At 45.6% G+C, this 20068-nt stretch overlaps 1 protein-coding gene across 1 annotated transcript in view; it reads left to right on the top strand.

Annotated features, from left to right (window-relative positions):
• LOC138257110 (long-chain-fatty-acid--CoA ligase ACSBG2-like) overlaps window positions 1-20068 on the top strand; it is a 293313-nt gene that overhangs the window by 97183 nt on the left and 176062 nt on the right. The window contains exon 3 of the mRNA XM_069205886.1: window positions 6393-6481. Within this exon, the coding sequence (XP_069061987.1) occupies window positions 6393-6481 (89 nt within the window). The remainder of the gene's footprint in view (window positions 1-6392; window positions 6482-20068) is intronic.

Here is a 20068-nt window from a genome sequence, read left to right as displayed (position 1 = left end):
TTCGCGTTACAATGTCTTCCGCAACTTTCCCTACTGCTACACTGAACAACAAGACACTCAGTCACACATGCAGACATCTGCAAATTGAATGGGTCTTCCTAGGCTGGAAGGGTGGAGGGCCTGACACTTACATTTCAAAGTCTAGTGACCTGCCCTTACACAATGGACTGTCAAACCCCCTACTGGGACTCTGGAAGACAGAACTGTACTGAAAGAGAACCTTGTGCACTTCAAAACCACTCTTTGAAGTCTCCCCCCCCTTCAAAGGCATTTTTGGGTATATAAACGTGGTCCTTGACCCCATCAACTCAGACACATCTGGACCTACACCTGCACCCTGTCAAGAGTAACTACCTGGCTGCCCAAATGTCTCTTCTGGGCTGCTTTGCTGAGAAGGCCTGCTAACCTGCTGTTGCCCTCTTGCCCTGCTTGCTGCTGACTGTGCTGAGAATGACTCTGCCTTCCCCAAAAAGTGCTCTCCAAGGGCTTGGATAGAGCTTGCCTCCAGTTTTTTGACAAAAAGACGTGGTTTATTCAGGAAACTCCTTGTGCTTCTAAAATCCACATACAGCCTGCCAAAATAGATGCAAAGCCTGCATAGCGACCGAGAAATTGCAGCACAGCCAACCGGAATGAGGCATCATCGACTTCCTAACCGGAAATTCGATGCAGCGCCTGCCTTGCAATGGAAAATTTGACGCATCGCCTACCGGATTGATGCAGCACGTGTCTACTTCCAGCAAGTGTTTTCCCTGCATCGTCCCTGGGCATCAAAAGATCCCCGCATTGCAGTGAGGAACCAATACTGCACACCGAAAAAAGGACGCAAACCGCTTGCAGCGTGGAAAGAAATGACATATATTTTGTGCTGCGTCACAATAATCCAAAGCAGCACCCTATTTTTCCATGCCTCTCCTCTGAGGTCTCCGTGTGTGATATTTCTGATGCATACCAGGTACTGTGTGTAACAAAGAAACAACTATACATTTCTAAGGATTAAGACTCTTTTAAACCTTTTAAAAGTGATATTTCAACTTTTGATTATTGGATCTTTGTCATTTTTACCTTAGTTTATTCAGATAAACATTATCTATTTTTCTAAACCTGTATGGTGTATTTTTGTGGTGTTTTCACTGTGTTACTGTATGATTTATTTCACAAATATTTTACACATTGCCTTCTAAGTTAAGCCTGACTGCTCAGTGCCAGGCTACTAGAGGGTGGGCACAGGATAATTTGGATTGTGTGTGACTTACCCTGACTAGGATTGTGGTCCCTACTTGGACAAGGGTGTACACCTCCTGCAACTATAGACCCCATTTCTAACATTTTGTCAAGGAAAAGAATCGCCCCTAATGATAGACTTTTCATCCTTGGCGTGGTCTCCCTTAACTTTTTGCCTCTGTTCCCCAGGTTGTTAATGTGTGCTGGACTCTGATTTTACTGTTTTTGTTACTCGGGGCACTTTACCACTGCTAACCAGTGCTAAAGTGCAAGTGCTACTTTACAAAATGTGTATGTAATTGGCTTATCCATGATTGGCATATTTGATTTATTAGGAAGTCCCTAGGACAGGCCATGAGAGGTGCCCAGGGCCTGTAAATCAAATGCTACTAGTGGGCCTGCAGCACTGGTTGTGCAACCCACATAAGTAGCTCTGTAATCATGTCTCAGACCTGCCTCTGCAGTGTCTGTGTGTGCAGTTTTAACTGTAAATTCGACTTGGCAAGTGTACCCACTTGCCAGGCCTAAACCTTCCCTTTTCTTACATGTCAGACAGCCCTGAGGTAGGCCCTAGGTAGCCCCGAGGGCAGGGTGCAGTGTGTGGTCAAGGTAGGACATATAGTAATGTGTTTTATGTGTCAATTCCTTTTGGGAGTGGATGCACATATGGAGTTTTGGGTCTCTGAGCTCACAATTTAAAAATACATCTTTTAGTAAAGTTGATTTTAAGATTGTGTGTTTGAAAAAGCCACTTTTAGAAGGTGGGCATTTTCTTGGTTATACCATTTCTGTGACTCTGCCTGTTTGTGGATTCCCTGTCTGGGTCAGTTTGACAGTTGGGCTGGTTGCACCTCACACTAGACAGTGACACAAATGGAGCTGGGGTGTAGCCTGCATATCCTGATGAGCCATCTGTGCTAGGAGGGAGGGGAGAAGCGGTCACTCACACCTGAAAGGGCTGTGCCTGCCCTCACACAATGCAGTCTCCAACCCCCTGGTGAGTGACTGGGGCCTGGCCTGGGCAAGGCAGGATTTCACATTCCAAAGAGACTTTACTTTGAAGTAGGCCTACTTCAAAGGAGAAATTGGGTATAAGAAAGAAAGGCACCCAAAACCACAGACTTTGGGAACCCTTCTGGAAACAAGAGGAACCTCTGCCTGGAGAAGAGCTGAAGAGCTGAGGAAGAAGAGCTGCCCTGCCTGTGACTGTGCTTTGTAGAGCTATCCTGCAGCTGTTGCTTCTGCCAGAGTAAGAGGGCAAAGACTGGACTTTGTGTGCCTTCCATCTTGAGAAGAAATCTCTAAGGGCTTGATCTAGAGCTTGCCTTCTGTTGTTTGAAGTCTCAGGAACAGCAAAGACTTCTCTATGCCAGCACCCGGGGTCTCTGGAGAGAATCCTACTCTGTCCTGTGGTGCCCATCCAGTTCCTGGGACCCTGAAAGGAGAAGCTGGCAACCTAAAGACAAGGAAATCCACGCACAGAGCAACGTGTGGAGAAAAGATTGACGTGACTCCGATCTGCGGCTGGAGAAATGACGCACAGAGCAGGAGAAATGACTCGCAGCATTGCTGACGGAGGCTGGCAGATCACAACCCGCGCTGCGGAGTTTTTGGATCGTTGTGCAGCTGGATTTCCGACTCAAGTACTGCTGTGCGTGGAAAAACAACACAAGGCTTGCCCGGATTCGAGAGTGCTGACCGGATCGACGCACCGCTCTCCTGCAGAGAGAAGAAACTACATGCCCGACCTGGTGAAAGGAGTAATGACGCACGGTCCCGCTCGTAAGTGGAATCAACGCCTCACAAGCCCTTTTTGACGCGGACTCGCCCGTGCGTGGTTATTTTTGACGCACACCAAGTACATTTTCAGGCTAGCAGCGCTAGTGTGTGTTTAAAACTACTTAAAGACTCTTTTTGCATTTTTATTGATAACTTGACTTGTGTGTTGTGGATGTCTGTCATTTTGGTCTTGTTTTGTTTAGATAAATATTTCCTATTTTTCTAAACTGGTGTTCTGTCATTTTGTAGTGTTTTCATTAAGTTACTGTGTGTGTTGGTGCAAATACTTTAACCTAGCACTCTGAAGTTAAGCCTACTGCTCTGCCAAACTGCCAAGGGGGTAAGCATGGGTTAGCTGAGGGTGATTCTCTTTTACCCTGACTAGAGTGAGTGTCCTTACTTGAACAGGGGGTAACCTGACTGTCAACCAAAGACCCCATTTCTAACACCTAACAAATACAGTAGCCAACACTGTGGGCTCCTTTGAACTTCAAACAAAGGTCAGATGCCCTATGAAGCATGTCTCAGGCACCTTCCTGCAAAAACTGTATTGCTCAGAAGGAAAATGGTAACTCACATCTAAACAACCCTCATTGCATGTGGCTGTTGATTGCTAATGTTCTCTCTCCTTAACATCTGGTGATAATGGTTTGTCCAAAATTGTCATATTTAATTTACTTGTGATTATCTAGTAAAATGCACTGTATGTATCCAGGGCCTGTAAATTAAATACTACTAGTGGGTCTGCAGCACTAATTGTGCCAGTCACTACAGTCCTTTAAATATGGCTTAGCCCTGCCCATTCAGAGCCTGTGTGTGCAGTTTTAAAATGCTACATCGACCTGGCAAGTGAATCCACTTGCTAGGCCCAAACATTCCTTTCATTACATATAAGTCACCCCTAAGATAGGCCCTAGCCAGGCCCAAGGGCAGGGTGCAATGTATTTAAAAGGTTGGACATGTACTTTTAAGTTTAGCATGCCCTGGTAGTGATAAACTTCTAAATTTGTTTCTCAATATGGCAAGGCCGGTCTCCCTCTTATAGGTTAACATAAGGGTTATCTTGAAGCATCCTTTAAGTGTAACTTCCAATTGGGAAAAGATAGAATTTTGGACTCTGATATCTGTTCACTCACAATTGAAAATCACAAGGAACGGTGAAGTCAGATTTTAAACTGTAAATCTGAAAATGTCACTTTTAGAAAGTTGGCATTTTCTTGCTTTAACCATCTGTGCCTCTGTCTATCTTTGAATACACAGTGACAGATGACAGATGGGCCTTGTGCATTTCCCCTAGGCAGCCACACAATGGGAAATTAGGTGTGAATTGATAGGGGATAATGGGCAATTAACTGGCTTGATTTGGGAGCAGAAATGAACATTGCCTCACATAACCTGAATAGGCGTGTCCTGTCCACGCTCAATAGGGCTTAACGACCTTGCACTGTCACTCTAGCCAGCTTGAAGGCAGGACAAGGAAAGTAGGGCACCTCAAAGGCATGCCTCTAGTAGCTTCTCCCATCTTCCAGAACCAGGGCGCCAAAATATGAATACTGAACATCAGAAACCACCACTTCAGTACACTTCTGGATCTGTGGATACTCTGGCAGGAAGAATGACTGCTGTGCTGCTGAAATGACTCCCACCCTGCTGGAATGTTATTTTTCTGGACTCCTGCTTTGTTGGGTTGAGCAGTGTCTGTTACCCTTTTATCTGGGAGTGAGAAGGAGTGGACCTGTATCTCTACATCCCAGAAGCCTGAGGGACACCAAGAGCCAGCTGACTGGCCTCCTGAAGTCTCAACGATACAAAAGACTTCCACCCTACCTGCTTCTGCACCTGGACTCTGCCATCTGTGAGTCTGCCCTGCCAAGTGGTACCAACCCAATCCTGGACCCTTGGATGTGGGCCTAAGGGGTGCTGCCATCTGTGGTACTGTGTTCAGTGTGCCTGAGTGGGTCACTGAATCCCACCCATGCTCTATTGCGATTGGCCTGCACTCTTGTCTCTGTCCCAATTTGGCACGATAACCACAGTTGGCGATTTGTGCTTTTATGCACTATTTTCATTTAAGTCTTTAAAATTCAAATTTAGACTTCTACTGATTGGATTTTGTTGTTTTACTCAGATAAATATTTGCTATTTCTCTAAACTGGTGAGAACTTTTTTGTGGTGTTTTTCACTATGTTACTGGATTTAAATGTTGCACAAATACTTAACATATTGCCTCTTAAGTTAACCCTGACTGTGCCAAGCTACCAGAGCGTGAGCACAGGTTAATTTAGGGTATCTGACTTACCATGACTAGGATTGTGGTCCATACTTGGACAGGGTGCTCGGTCCACCGTTGACAGAGGCAGTCTGACTGCCACATTATGTTTGTGGCAGAGCCACAAAGGTCCGACTGCCGGCACTGCCAGGTTGCCGGCAGCCAATGGCCTGGCTGTGCGGGCGGTCTCAATCCGCCAGGGTTCGCTGAAAGCAGCGCTGCCCTCCGGATTACGACCAGCGTTTTCCGCCAAACTTGGAAAGGCTGGTGGAAAGGGGGTTATAGGGGCCCCATGGGGGCCCCTGCACTGCCTATGCCCTTGGTATGTGCAGTGCAGTAGCCCCAATGGACAGCCCTATCACCCTTTTTACTGTCCCAATTACAGGCAGTGAAAAGCATGATGGGTGCTGTCACACCCGATGTACCCGCAACATTGCCACCAGCTCTATTACGAGCCGGCATCAATGTTGTGGTGTATTTCCTGCCGGCCCACCAAGATACTTGTAGTAGGTTCCACAGAAGGATGGCTGCATATGAGGTCATCCCGACGCAGGACTTTGGTAGGCGGCGTTCGCCACCTGCAAAAGTCATTATGACGGCCCCAGTCTCTAACAGGAATCATAACAAAGTGCATCCAATTTCAGATTCCATGATGTAATGTGAATTATTACACCCACATGGGTTTCCTCTTCATGATTTAGACCTCATAGAACCTAGAGGAGTCTGTGTGGCAAGAAATTGCTAAATTCTGAGTACCAAACTTAAAGAAGGGACAAGTTATGCAGTGTAACTAGGCTATCCACTTTTCCAAGGTGTAGACCTCAGAATGATGCAGTAATAAGTACTGCTGAGCTATTGGTATTTGACAGCACACAACAAAAAAGCATGTTGTACAAAAGGCCATTGGTTGTGAAATGCCCCAAAGTATGTTACTGATCTGTTAGTATACAATTGTGTGCCGAATGAGTCACCATTGACACACTGCTGCATCAGCTATACATACACACATTAAGGGGTAGTGTATGATTCTTTACAATGGCTTCATGGCAGTTGTTGTAATACTAGTGCAAGGCAGGAAAGAGTCTGCTTAATCTGGACCTCTCTCTGTTTTGTTTTACAGCTGGGACTGGAAAGATTCCACGGGGTCGGGATCCTGGGCTTTAACTCTCCAGAGTGGTTCATTGCTGATGTAGGAGCCATCATGGCCGGGTAAGTGGATTCCCTTCCTCTGACTCTCTTGCCATGCTTGTTTCTTCTTGTGTCTGCAAAAACACATGATCCAGTTAATCCTAAGGTAGGAGGTGAGGTGGACATGACTTAAAAAAATGAAATCAGAATCTTGACATGTTTTTTCTGGCCTTGGCAGAATATCTAAGGTCCTTGGTTTATCCCAGACTGTTATGCTTTGCGTTTAAATATCTCAGACCTTACCTAAGACAACTATCAATGGTAAGGCTCTTAGGGAGTGATGTATAAGGGCAGCACCTGAGGCAATAGACAGATGGAACAAGATCTTTATGCAGCCCACAGCCAGCTGATATAGAAGTTGAGTAATTTTAAGTTCTAATATGTAGAAATCATTGTGGCTTGCTGCAGCTCCTTTAGTTCAAAACCCAAAACCCAAAAGGTCAGGTATTTCTTGGTTTTCAGAGTCTATAGAAATTATAAACTACTAATACACCACTATGAGGGCAAATGATGCAGATCCTAATGCAACAAGGCTCCCAAACAATAGAAGATGCAATTGATTTCTTAGAATAAAGTTCTTTCAGAAACGAAAAAAACAGACAAGTTATCCTGTTAGCTGAATGCTCTTAACAATGTTTTTATATCATTCATGCACGCTCACTGCCACTAAAAAGATTCCATCCCCATGGGAGTGCTGTATCAATGTGACTCCAACATTCAGAATAACTGTGATAGGATAAAAAGAGGATAGAGACTGTTGAAAAAACATATCTACATTTAGCTCTCTCTGTCTGCAGGATCATATGGTCCACCTCTTTTGCCACATCTGCTGACAATGTTACTGAGCTGACACATGGTAGTACATCAGTATCTCCTGATAACATCTGCCCTTCTGCCAGTGCTTAAACAACTGACCCAAACCACTGTTTGTGATTCACTGACTAATTTCAATTATCAGTAAGATACTGAAAAGAGTTGTGGCGGTCTTCAGAGATTCTTGACTCATGGCAGCTAGGATTTTCTCCTAGGAGGAGCTTGTTGTGCCCTTGATGAGTTAGATAACAGCACTAATTAGGGGGTACAGTGGTGTGATACTTTTTGAGCTGGCTGCAGATTATCCACTGTTGACCATTGCATCTAGAGGTTTGTAAAGTTATGAATATCATGCAGCATACCTCTCTGATTCTTCTCCTTTTCGAAGGCTGTCCCTATACAACTTCAAAGTTTAGCGCAGTGTTCCAAAGGTGTTCTCATTTCAGAGGTGCTTTTAGGCACCTATATTAATACCTTGGCTCAACAGCTGGCCAGTCCTTATGTACCAGACATCAAGTTCTTAGAATGCTGCTTAATCATTATCTTTCTTTGGGGTCACTGATAATTATAAATCTTCCTCCTACTTAAACATGTTACTCTTACTTGGGAAAGACCTCCCATTGTCTTCCAAGAGCTCCATTCTTGGATCATCTCAGAATATCTCTGATCAAGTATAGACTGGGACCATCTGTATGTGGGTGTCTCTATTTGCAGGCAGGAAAGCTGTGGCCCTTAGTATATAGCATGCACAAAATAGGCAAGGGAGATATGAGAATTAGGCAGGAGGTACAGTTTACCACAGCAGTATATACCATGTAGCACTTCCCAAGCATTCATATGAACAAAAAGTAACATCAATCAATCAATACATTTGTAGCACTAATGGCTACCTCAATCGAGTTTTCCAGCGCAACAAGTAAAGGTAAGGACAGTAAGAACCCAAAAGAGCCTGATTTTCAACAATCTACAGAACTCTAAAAAAGAAGTGCAAGTCCAAATTCATAGAGTAGGACCAAAAGTAGCAAACACCAGCCTTGCAAATTTATAGCGTGATGTGGTAGCTAGATGCTGATTTCTGGAATGAAGATTATGCTCAGGAGAGTAAAAATGCACTAACATCCAAAGGTGGTGGTGGGGGAGTTTACCACCAAACAAGGCCTTGTGCATAAAGCACAATATTTTTAAAAGAATGCGTTTCACTATGGCCATCTAATGGAGAGAGTGAAGGTGAATGGCAACAGAGTAATGCCTAGGGACATGGCAAAGCAGATGTGCTTGCAACATATTGTACAATTTTAAGTCCCCTCAGCATTTTATAGCTGCACCTAAGTAGGGTACATTATCATAGCATATCCTGAGAACAATCAAAGCTTGAACAATAGTTTGTTGGCCACAAAGTGGAGTCCCATGGTGAAGTGGTCTTTCCACAGATTATGATTTTGGTCTTGCCAGTGTTAAGCTTTAGACTGTTGGTGGGTGATTTCAGTCAAGCAGGCATTCAACTTGATCTGGGTACTGGGCTTCTTGCCCGTGAGGGAGAGAACAAGTTGTATACAGTCAGCATAGAAGAGGACACTGATCTCATGGGAGCAGATGATGTTTGCTTGAGGAATCATGTATGCGTTGAAGAGTGTCAGGCTCCGGGAGGATCTATGCAGAACTTCACAGAGGAGGTAGTGGCATCTGAGGTATCTACTGCCAAACTGACTGACGTGGACCTTCCAGGCAGGCAGGATCATTTCCATTGAAGTTCATGCCCTTGGATTCCAATATCCTCTAGATGTTAGCAGAAGATGAGGTGGGAAACCATGTCAAATGCTCTGGGGAGGTCTAGGAGGATGAGGGCCTCTGTGTCTCCCCTCTCCAGAGTCATGTGGATATCATCCCTGGTGACAACGAGAGCAATTTATTTGGTGTGACTGTGTTTGAAACCAGACTGAGTGGTTTTGAGTAGTTGGTGGTTGCTGCGGTATTCAGTGAGACATCTGTTGATCATTTTCTGAAAGACCTTCTTCAGGAATTGTAGCATGGAGATCAGTTTGTGTTTGATGACAAGGAACACTGGAAATTACATCACTTCCTGCCATCTCCCTACTTCAATCAGCTCTTCAGGGCATCCCATCAGCCGTCTGTCCTCAGCTAAGGGATGACATAGCAAGGGCATTGCCGGTTTGGACCTGTTAGGTTCTGATGGGGCCTTGGACTGGACCTCTGATCCAGTGAAACTTACAGGATAGGAGAAAATCGTGTCTCACCCAACACCCCATACTGTGAATTTCCATAATCACACCTAGATATAGATGATCCAGATGGTCAAATGCACAACACATAGATGCGCCCTCATACACATCCCAATATCTATGACACACCTTCAAACATTCCGACCCATTATCATTAAGGCTTGGTCAAAAGCACTCCAGGCTCTAAACTTTGCAAACATCAACTATAACAAGCTTGACTCCCTCTTCATCACAGAAACATGGATTACTCCTATGTCCTCATACATCTTAGATGTCCTTCTTCCTGGAGGCTACTTTATTTTTAATTAATAAAGTCTCCAAATGAGCTAAATATTTCAAGTTTGGTATCAAACCTATTGTTATAAATCAAACAACTTGCCATTGTTGAATTAATGTAACTAACTCAGGAAAGAGTTTTAGAACTCTACCTGAAAGTTGCCAACTTCACCCCTGTAGTGCCCTTATCTGATTGACCAGCCTCTGGCAGCCTAGCCAGGCCGCCTTGATGAGGTGTGAAGTGGCCTGGGCTGAGGACAAAGGAAGTGTCTGGGCGAGGAGAACTGCCTCAGAAGATGGTGAAACAGGTTGGGGAGAGTAGCCACACTGTACTTCAAAGGAGGAAAGGACATTAGAGTCAGCAATGAGACCTTTCCCATTTCCTGCAAACCAGACAAGGATTAGGAGAGAGCTGGAAAGAGGTGTGTTAAGCGAACCTAGCCACACCAGTGGGTAGGATCAGCCAGACCTAACCTCTGAGATTGATTTTTTGCCATTTTGGACCTTTGAGGAATGTTGCTCCCTGGGATTTATTTTTGCCATACCTCCCAGGCAGTGGTCACAGTTGCCCCACCCCCTGCCTTCCCCCCCATGAACAAGGATAAATATGGCAGAACCACATCCACACTTCAGATCCTAACAAGGAACAAAGACAAGAAGAAGAAGGACTGCCATGCTGGCCCCCTGATCTGCACCTGGACACTGCAACCAGAAGGACTGCACCACCTACACACTTGGGCTTCACCACAAAAAGGACTTTGCCTGTCTTCAACTTCTTCAAAAAGGGACTCCCTGTTTGTTACAGGTAGAAAATAGCTGACCAGAGTCCCCTGCATCAAGCCACAAAGAATGTGACCGGCTGGCCAGGTGCATTCTGGGAATTGGAATCCTAACCCTTAAGAAGCTACTCAGAGCTTCTGGAAGCTTGGGGTGAGTTATGGACTCATAAAGGACCTTCAAAGACCTTCTGGAAGAAGATCCAGAAGTTTGGAGAAGATTGCAGAACTTTTGGAAAAAAGCTCCATAAGTGGACCGACCCGACATCGTGAGTCAAGCCGGTTTATGCCAACCACGACCCGGCCTATCTTGCAGATTGTCTGAGCCTTCAATATAAGACTTCTTTCTTATTTAATAAACCTACTACTGCCCTAGTCTGTAGGTTTCCTGGATTGGAAACAGGCATATACCTGGCCTGTCCGGGCCAGGTTGCAGCATTGATACTTAGAGGTCTCAATCTAGCATTCTGATATGTACATTGTAAGTAACTACCATAATTGTTTTGGTTTTCTTGGTAGGTCAAACAGACCTTCAAGACATGGTATGCTTGGCATTCTATTGTGCAAGAAAGGCTTCAGCTTTCTATGTGGGGAAATGTCCAGTATTTGCATCTATAGGATCAAACTCCAATCATGAGTAGAAAAGCACTCAAAAGCATTTGCAGCATGTGCATCTACATCAAAGGTTACCGCACCCCCTGCATCAGAGCACTTCTGATTTTGAGATATTGTGTAACTACTGTCCTATAATTTACTCTTGTCTCAATAAAAAACTGCCATTCTAATGAACAGATCCAAAAAATTTGAGGCCCAAATGCAGAAACCACAGAATGAGTTAAAACCCTTTAAGAGTCAAACTTGTGAACCTACAGTCAACATGGGATTCCTAGTACACCTGGAAGGGGACCAATGTTTCATTTGACATCTCTGTATGTGTGTAATAATACTTCTATTCCAAATGTGTTGTCAGAAACTACTAAAGAATTAAGATAATTTGAGCGCTTCACACTGGGTGCTAATTGTCACAATCTGGACTCCACCCAGAATTGAAGAGGTCGGATCGCTAACCTCCTGTTCCAAGAAATTAGGTCAATGCACCAATACAAATTAAAATTTCAGTTGAAGTGTGATCTCTACACAACCCACTGAGAGATACTGTATAGAAAGTATTTTCTGTTTACGAATCAGTCCTACTAGAGGGGATCAGGGACACAGTGGAACTCCAAACGCTCTTTTGTAAACTAGTATCATTCTCAAAATAGCACTGAGAAACAGGATAATACATACTTTTTAAAAAATTTCTAATACCCAGTTCTAGTACATAGAAGGTGGACAGTAACTACACTGAATGAGAAAATAAATGCAGCAGTACGTGTCACCACTGAGTAAATATAGTTAGGATCACGTTCCATAGGTAATGGATTTTTTTGCTTGCTAATAACTTAGGCGTCATTTGAGGATCCTTCACAAAACTTTAAAAAAAGTCTTATCCACCTTAGGTACTTCTTGGAATGTTTTGGGGCATATATCAAATAGGAGCCATGAAAAGGAGGCTCAGGGGGGAAATACGTTTTCCCCATGCAATTTTCCATGGAAAATCTGGACCTAGCTGTAACTAAAAAAGGTCAGCAGAACTACACCAAATTTGTCGGAAAGCTAGATCGGTATCCAGAAAGCATGTTTTTTTGTGATTTGGTGTAATCCATTCAGTAGTTTTTGAGACATTAGGGGGGCATATTTACATGCCCCTGGAACTGCCTTAGCACCGCCATATTGTCATTTTTTTAATGCTAAGGCAGCGCTAAGGTGACCTTTCCCCCATGTCAGAGTTACAAAGTTGCACAATTCATGTATTACTCCACTTTGCAACCCCTCGCTCCACATTATGCCTGCGCCAGGCATAATGACGAAAAGATGCCTGAGAAAATGGTGCAGTGAACTTTACTAGATTTCACTGCACCATTTTGTCTGTAATTTTGAAAACCTGCTCAAGGCAGGTGTTAAAATAGCGCATCCATTAAAATCAATGGGCACCCCGTGCTTTGTTGCACTAGAGTCAACATTTTTGATCCTAGTGCAGAAAAGCACCACAACAATTCTGACACTGTTGTGGGAACGACCACTATGGTTCACTGTATTGTAACTATATTGCAACCATGGTGTTGTGAGGTGGGGCAAGAGATAGGCCCCTAGCTTTCAAAATGTATGTAAATTTAATGCCACAGATGATCACTGGGGACTCAGTCAACTGCCTTGAAAAATAAATTTAAATAGGGGGCAGGGTGGGGGTCCCCTCACTCATAGGGCCTGGTGGAAGAATCCTAGAAAGAACAAAAATATATATTTTTTACCAAAAATCCATGGAGGACCTGCAATAATGGAGGATGTGGATCTGGGCGTTGATTAAGCCAACACCCAGTTGGTAGTTTTTGAGGTAGGCAGACTGTGGCTCCCACTACCTGAGCCATTAGAAGGCCCAGAGATTAGATACCACTGGCTAGTTATTTTTAGGCCATTTGTTCCATGGGAAAAGCTTTTTTTGCGTTGCTAATAACTTTGGTCCTGTTTGTTGAAGCTCCATGAATGTTTCCAAAAATGAGCTACTTTTGACTAGTTGTTGTACGGAAACTTTCTGGGTGATCCATAAATCAGGCCCCAAGAACAAAAGGGGTCACTAACACAAAACCTCCATACATTTTCCATACACATAAGAGAGACTATTGCAAAACTTGCTAAATGGAATCACACCAAGGCCCAGATTTAAGAAGGCCCATCGCCACGTTAGCATAATTTGTTTTATGCTAATGTGGCGTTAGGCTTCCAAAATCACCACACCATATTTACAAAGTGGCCCAATTCATTCATTGTGCCACTTTGTAACACCTTGTTCCACATTATGCCTGCACCAGGCATGATGTATGCAAGGTGGGCGTTCCCCCATTAGAGGGGACAAAAATATGGCGCAAAGAAATCTAACATTTTTTGCTGCATTTTCAATGCCTTCACAGATCAGGCATTAAAAGGAAGCACACCATTATTTATAATGGGCCTCAATGTGCTTTGCAGAATTAGCGACAACATTTTTTATGCTAATCCTGCAAAGCACCAAACTAGCGTAAAAAAAATTGATGCTAGTTTCCTAACTACCACCATGGCGTGCCATATCTTTGATACTGTGCACACATGGTGGCGTTAAGGGGGTGCTAAAGGGCGCAAGGAAAGTGGAGCTGCATTGGATGCAGCACCACTTTTCTTAAATCTGCCCCTAAATTTGACAGCAGGCTAAATCTTGGTTTTGTGAGTTGATGTAAATCCCTCAATTGTTTTTGAGAAATTAAGGTTAAAAACATTGCATATCTGCACTCTTGAGTCTGTGAGAAGCTTGAGAGACTCTTACAGGAGTGGCAATTTAAAAATAGAGCATTTCTTTTGTGCCAACTTGTTCCGGCGGGATTCAGACTTCATTGGGAGCAAGTGCTCTGAATGGCTGCCTGCATCATCTGAAAATTGTGCTGGAAGCCAGTCCAGGACTCAGGGATGTAATCCCCTGTCCTGAATTAAAAAATAAAACATAATATAATGGAGCAGAGTAGGGATACCCTAACCCCTAGGCCCCATAAGCAGGACTCAGAGGTACCCAGAGGGACAAAAACAAAAAAAAGAAAACCGCAAAAATACTGTGATCCTGTGGGATTTCCGGGGGATTAAAAAAACAAAAAAAATAAAGATGGCATCCAAGCTGCATTCATTAACTATAAGCCCCAGGGAGCCTACCCCCAGTTTTGATTTGTATAAAGGAAGGGGGAGGGACCACAATTACTTAAATTACTTAAACTTGGGAAGGGGCCCCCTCCGTGATCCATCTAAGGCCCTGGGTAGCCCACCTGGGGCAAATTACTTTAAGGGGGCCATGTGGACCCCTCCTTGAGCCACAAGTACCCCATCCCAAAAATCCTGTTCACATGATATGTCCCAAGGAGCCCACCCTTGTGACATAGCAGTTTCGCTGCTCCCACGAATGTGGACAAGGAAACCAGTGCTTGCTCCTGATTAGCAGGATAATGTGTTGGAATCTCCCACCTATTAGGAGCAAATACAAAGTCTGCTCACAGCCAGTAGGAGCTCCAAAAAATGCTCCTGCTAGTTGGGAGCAGTCTTTTGACCGGTTTGCACTGATGCAGGCAGGGAAACAGATCAAAATATTTCCCCTGCCCGAAGGGAGCAAAATTAGTAGCTGCTCCTTCTGAGTGGGAGAAATCCCATCTCCCGTTGCATGCGGAGAACCATTTGGGACCACCAGGGCCTTAGCGCCCCACCCCCACACCTCACAAAGAGTAAATGGTGGATGCACTTGGTCAGTGAGCGCACCCCCTTTGACAGTGCAGGCCCCAGGGGTTGGGGTTCCCGGGGCCAGAAAAGGATCAGGGTTGGGGGGGACATATGGCCATGTTTGCTTTAATTCAAATAGTGGCCCTGGAAAATAGGGTCCTCAGGGTCTAAGAAGGCTCAAGGAGGGGTGCTCCGTGGTGCCCTACCCTTTAACTCAAATAAATGGCTCAGTGGGATGGGGTCCCCTACGACCTAACAAGGCTTAGAGGAGGGGCATGCAGCGCTTTCTCCTTTAATTTTAAAAGAAGAGCCCTGGGGACTGAGGCCCACAAGACCTAACCAGGTTCGGGAGAGGGACCACACGGCCCCCTCTGCTTTAATTCAAATACATTTCCATGGGTTATGGGGCCCCCAGGGTGTAATACAACTTGGGGAGGAGGGTATATGTCCCTCCATCCCTTTAATTTAAAAAAAGAGCCTTGGGGGATGTGGTCCCCTGGGCCTAATAAGGCTTTGGGAGAGAGGCTGTGGGGTCCCCACCCCTTTTATTAAATAAAAGGCACTGGGGGATGGGGTCCACAGGGCCTAAGAACGGTCATTGAGAGGGCCAAACAGACCCCCTTCACTTTAATTAAAATAAACAGCCCTAGAAGATGTGGTCTCTAAGGCTCAACAAGGGTAGGGGAAGTGCGTCACTAGATCCTTTCTGTCCCCCTTTTTGTCTTGTAGGCCATCTGAGTGTCATTTGGTCTATCTTTTGAGAGTCATAGTAATAAACTTATGTCAATATATTTCCTCATGCTGAAGATCATTAGAAAGATTGTGCTGCTTTTGCCTAAGGCCTCTAGAAAACCTCTGGTGTATGTTCTGATAACTTCCAGATTATCTTATTATAGTTCTTCATATGAGGGCCTCACGTACCACTTGACTAACAGATTTTAACAGGTTCATAAGAGATCTGCTAAAGGGGCTTTGGGCTTAAATAATAAATAAGTATTCTTACAGTTTTTCTCACTTAACCCATCATTATTGAATGGCCATAAAGAAGTGCATTCTCTCCTAAGTGCTCTGTTTTTGTCACAATATCACCAATGATCATCCATCTACAACTACACAAACTCTGTTTTTGCCTTCTACGATCCTTCCAGCACCCTTCGTTTCAGTTTTTGCCATTTTATTCTCTATCCACTGATGCAGGAAATCCCTGGTGGGGGAGGGGGTGTTTCTTTGTTGTGATTACAACAGAGCCTTGGAATTCCCTGCTCCTAAGCCTAAGAGGAGAGAAGTGTCTGATGAAATCTTGGAAAATGGTAAAAAATATATTGATTCACTGTCTTAGTTTAATGATTTGGTCCAGACTTTTTCCATCTTTCAGATTCGCCCCAGGGCAACATTTTCTGGGGTACCTGTGCACTTTATAAAACAAACATTCAAACTAATCAATCAAATATTTGTTCCAAATCCATTCTAAAGACTCAGGACTGAACTTAGAGTTTGGAAGATGGGATTGTACTGCATACATGTGGGATACCCTGGGTATAAGTGTATACTTTCATATGGCACAAGTAATACAGAGGATGGCACATCCATCATATTTGTGAAAAATATCCCATCTGTCAATCTTTAACTCATACCTATAGAATGTCTACCTATTGGCAAGTGTATCTGGGTTTCATTTCTTGGTGTGTCAAAAAGTCATCTCACGCCAGGCAAAGGCCATGACTTTCTTCAACATCTGTCTACACATATACTCCTGGTTGGTCTTTTAATTCCTCCTTGACTAGACTTACATTCTTGCACACAATATGCAAGACTGTTAGAATAATGGATTGTGAGAGGACGGTTTTGACCATCAGGTCTGCCCCGATTTTTCATTTTTTGACCACCTGTTTTTTTTACTTTTTACTGTGAGGGAGCCTCCTATGAGGGGACTCACGCACAGTAAACACATGGTAAAATGGACCGCGCGTGTTTACCGCCGGTGCTGCCATGCTAAGGAAAGGTTGCTGTGGCGTGGCAAGAGCAGGAGGCCCCGGGCGGGTTACATGTGATCATGTGTGCACACGCATGTGCACCCATGTGAGGGCTTTGTGGGGAGGATTCCTGGTGTGCACAGCCCAAGAACTGTGCTTAGGTAAGCCTGGTGCAGGTGGAACTATGCAGAGTAGGTGGTGACCTGGAATGGGCCTCATGAGAGGGTTGTACACTTGTAAGGGTGAGTCAGTGTGCTTATTGTCTTTTCACTGTAGGGACACTCTGTTAAATGCCAATGTCAGTGTGCTTAATGTATTTGCATTGTGTGGATACTCCATTATATGACAATGGGAAAGGATGGCGTAGGGTGCAACTCCAGTCCTCTGGGGTTCACCGAGACCAGAGTCACACCAATGTACACTGTAACCTATAAGAAAAGAATAATGCAGTAGGTTACAAGAGCATAGTTGTACAACTTATGGGTCATCGAGGGATGTCATCTTTCTCTGACTCAGCTCAGGAGTAGGGCCAATTACTGCTCTGTCCAGTTGCTTGAGCAGGGCCTTGTATCAATCAGCCAGCTGTCATTTCATGCCAGGAGCAGGCTAGAGGGGCCCTAGGAAGAATGTCAGTGAGGAGGGGCTGAGACTTTCAGAGCACGTTTGGCAACTAACTTCTGGATGATGCCATTTTGAGCTATCCCAGAAGACTGTGCAGGAGGAGGGGATGGGGGCAAGGACGTGATGTGGCACATCTGGATAGGCCAGAGGTGCAGACCTGCTGGACACTTCTGCCACCACTTAAAAGGTCTTGCACAGAGGAGAGATCTCTCTCTTGGCTGTGCTTCCCTGCTGGACACTGGGACTGCAGACAGGCGTCATGGGCAACTGGAAGGAAGAGCCCCCAGACTGTCTCCTGGCGCAGGGACTCTTCACCTGAACGACTTCAGGCCAGTGAGGCACATGCCAGGGCAAGGTAAGCTGGCCCCGCTACACCTCCTGAGGACTAGTTGGGGGAAAGACCGGGCTAGCGCAAGGAGAGCACGCTCCTTAGAAGGAAAACAAGGCATCCAGAGGAAAGGCTTGCGCAGGCAGTCAGTGGGACTGGCTCCCTATAATATGAGACCCTTCTTGGCTAGGAGGCCTAAGGAGAGTGCTCCTGGTGGACAAGTGCTTGTCACCACGAGTGAAACAATGTCTGAATCGTGAAAATCAGCCCTTGGGGCCCGAGATATGAAGGGGAGAAGGATTGTGACCTTTGACCTTTCCAGAGGCAGCGACGGAGCACTTGGGTCTCTGCCGCTGCTCTAGACTGTGCCCTCGGGGTGGGCCAGGGCCCGGGGGCTGCCCCAGGAGGAAGAGGAGCCGGGGGAGTGTCATCGCACTCCCCCTCTGGAAGAGGAAGGGGCCCTGTACCCCATCCCTGGGCGCCGTGAAGCCTGGCCAGTTCAACCTGATGGTTTGGTGCTGTCGCCCACCCCCCCTGCCGTGGTGGGTAGGGAACCCAGACCCTATCCTGGGACACCCTGCGGCCGAAGTAAAGTCAGAGAGCGCCGCCATACTCCCCATTAGCATGATGGCAGAGGGGCCCTGAACCCCATCCTGGGGCCCCGTGAAGAAGGATGGGTGAGGGGGTGCCGTCACGCACCCCAGCAAGATGGCCGCCAGCTGCGGGAGGGGCCGCGGACAAAGAAGAAGCCGGGGAGTGCCGTCATGAAGAAGCCAAGTCGGGGGACACCCTTGCACCTTCTGTGAAAATCGCCAGAGGACCCCTAGACCTCATCCTGGGGCCCCATGAGGAGGAGGACATCAGGGAGTGCCGTTGTGCTCCCTGCTGAGGTGAGTAGGGGCCCTGGATCCATTCCCGGGGCATTGAAGTTGCAGAGGAGGAGGGGGCAGACACCACAGAAAAAGTTGGCTCCCGCAGCAGCACACAGAGGTGCTGGTCATGCAGGGAGCCGGTGGTGGTGGCCAGGGTGGGCTCCCTGCATTGCCATCCTATGGGGGAGAACTTACCTGGTGTGGGGGTGTCCGGGTGGGACTGGGCACCTTGAGGCAGAATAACAGCTTCCGTGGCACTGCGGCTCTCCCCGGTTCAGCGGGAGAGCCGCTCATTTGGTATGTGGCTGGCCCCAGAATGCTTTGCGGGGCACCAGCAGGGTTCTAGGCCCCAAACCAGCATGTGGTTGCCACCACCAAACCAGTGCCCATGGACAGGGGTAGCTGCAGGAGCAGTGCAGCCTCCCCCCAATGCAGTTTGTGTTCCCACCCTAGGTAGGGTGGGACAAAAGAATGGTAATCACCCGAGAGTTCCAGCGCTAGGTAAAGCACAAGCGTATGTGAACTTTTATTCTGGCTTGTGGGACTGTGCCTACTAGAGGTGCAGGCTGGTATTATACAATGTACTCAACAGTAATTTGATTGTTAACCAAGAGTAATCTAAAAGTAATCCTAATCTTTAAATTGCTTAAATATATTTCTACATGTTCCCTGTTGATGCTAATTTGAATAATGAGACTGACAGCCACCTCTTGGCAAGACAGATGCACTTAATTGCAGATGTATGTGTGCTCATTCCAAATTACCGTCAACTGTTGCAGGGGGACACAGTGGGTTGTTTTGCCAGGTGGGTTGTTGGATTATGTTCCCCCTTGGAGGAGACATGAAAGATTACAAAATGTCATCCCAGAGTGATTCCATCACTTTGTGTATATTTGTAGGTTAATGTATAATATTGAGTAGTATGTATGAGTAATAATGTACTTTTACTTTATCAAAAGAAAAAGTACAGACTGGACAATCTTTTATTAGAGTCATGCTTGTGTGCTCGTGAATGGGGATTACTAGCCCACACCACCTCCCTTGAGTAAGCCTTGGACTGCTCTGCAACGCTACCCTATGAGAGTCAAGCGCTACAATGGGGTGGGCAGGCCACACAACTAATGACCCTCCTCCCACATGGACCATAGCATCTTTCTCTTCTGTCTGCTTTCTGTAGAGCTCACAGATCTTGCAACTTCTTAGGAAAATCAATCAGTGCCATCTTCCCTGGTTAAAGAAGCTTGCCACACTTCTTCCTAGGCTGCTCATCTTCTATCTGAAAACCTATTGCCCTTTTCATGCCACATATTGTCTTGCTGCTATGCATAAAGTCACTTCTCTGTCTTCAGGTGCTTTTAAGATACAGAACTATTGATGGAA

This window comes from Pleurodeles waltl, chromosome 1_2 (assembly GCF_031143425.1).
Source record: "Pleurodeles waltl isolate 20211129_DDA chromosome 1_2, aPleWal1.hap1.20221129, whole genome shotgun sequence".
Taxonomy (NCBI): domain Eukaryota; kingdom Metazoa; phylum Chordata; class Amphibia; order Caudata; family Salamandridae; genus Pleurodeles; species Pleurodeles waltl.
This window is presented reverse-complemented; position numbering and strand designations above follow the sequence as displayed.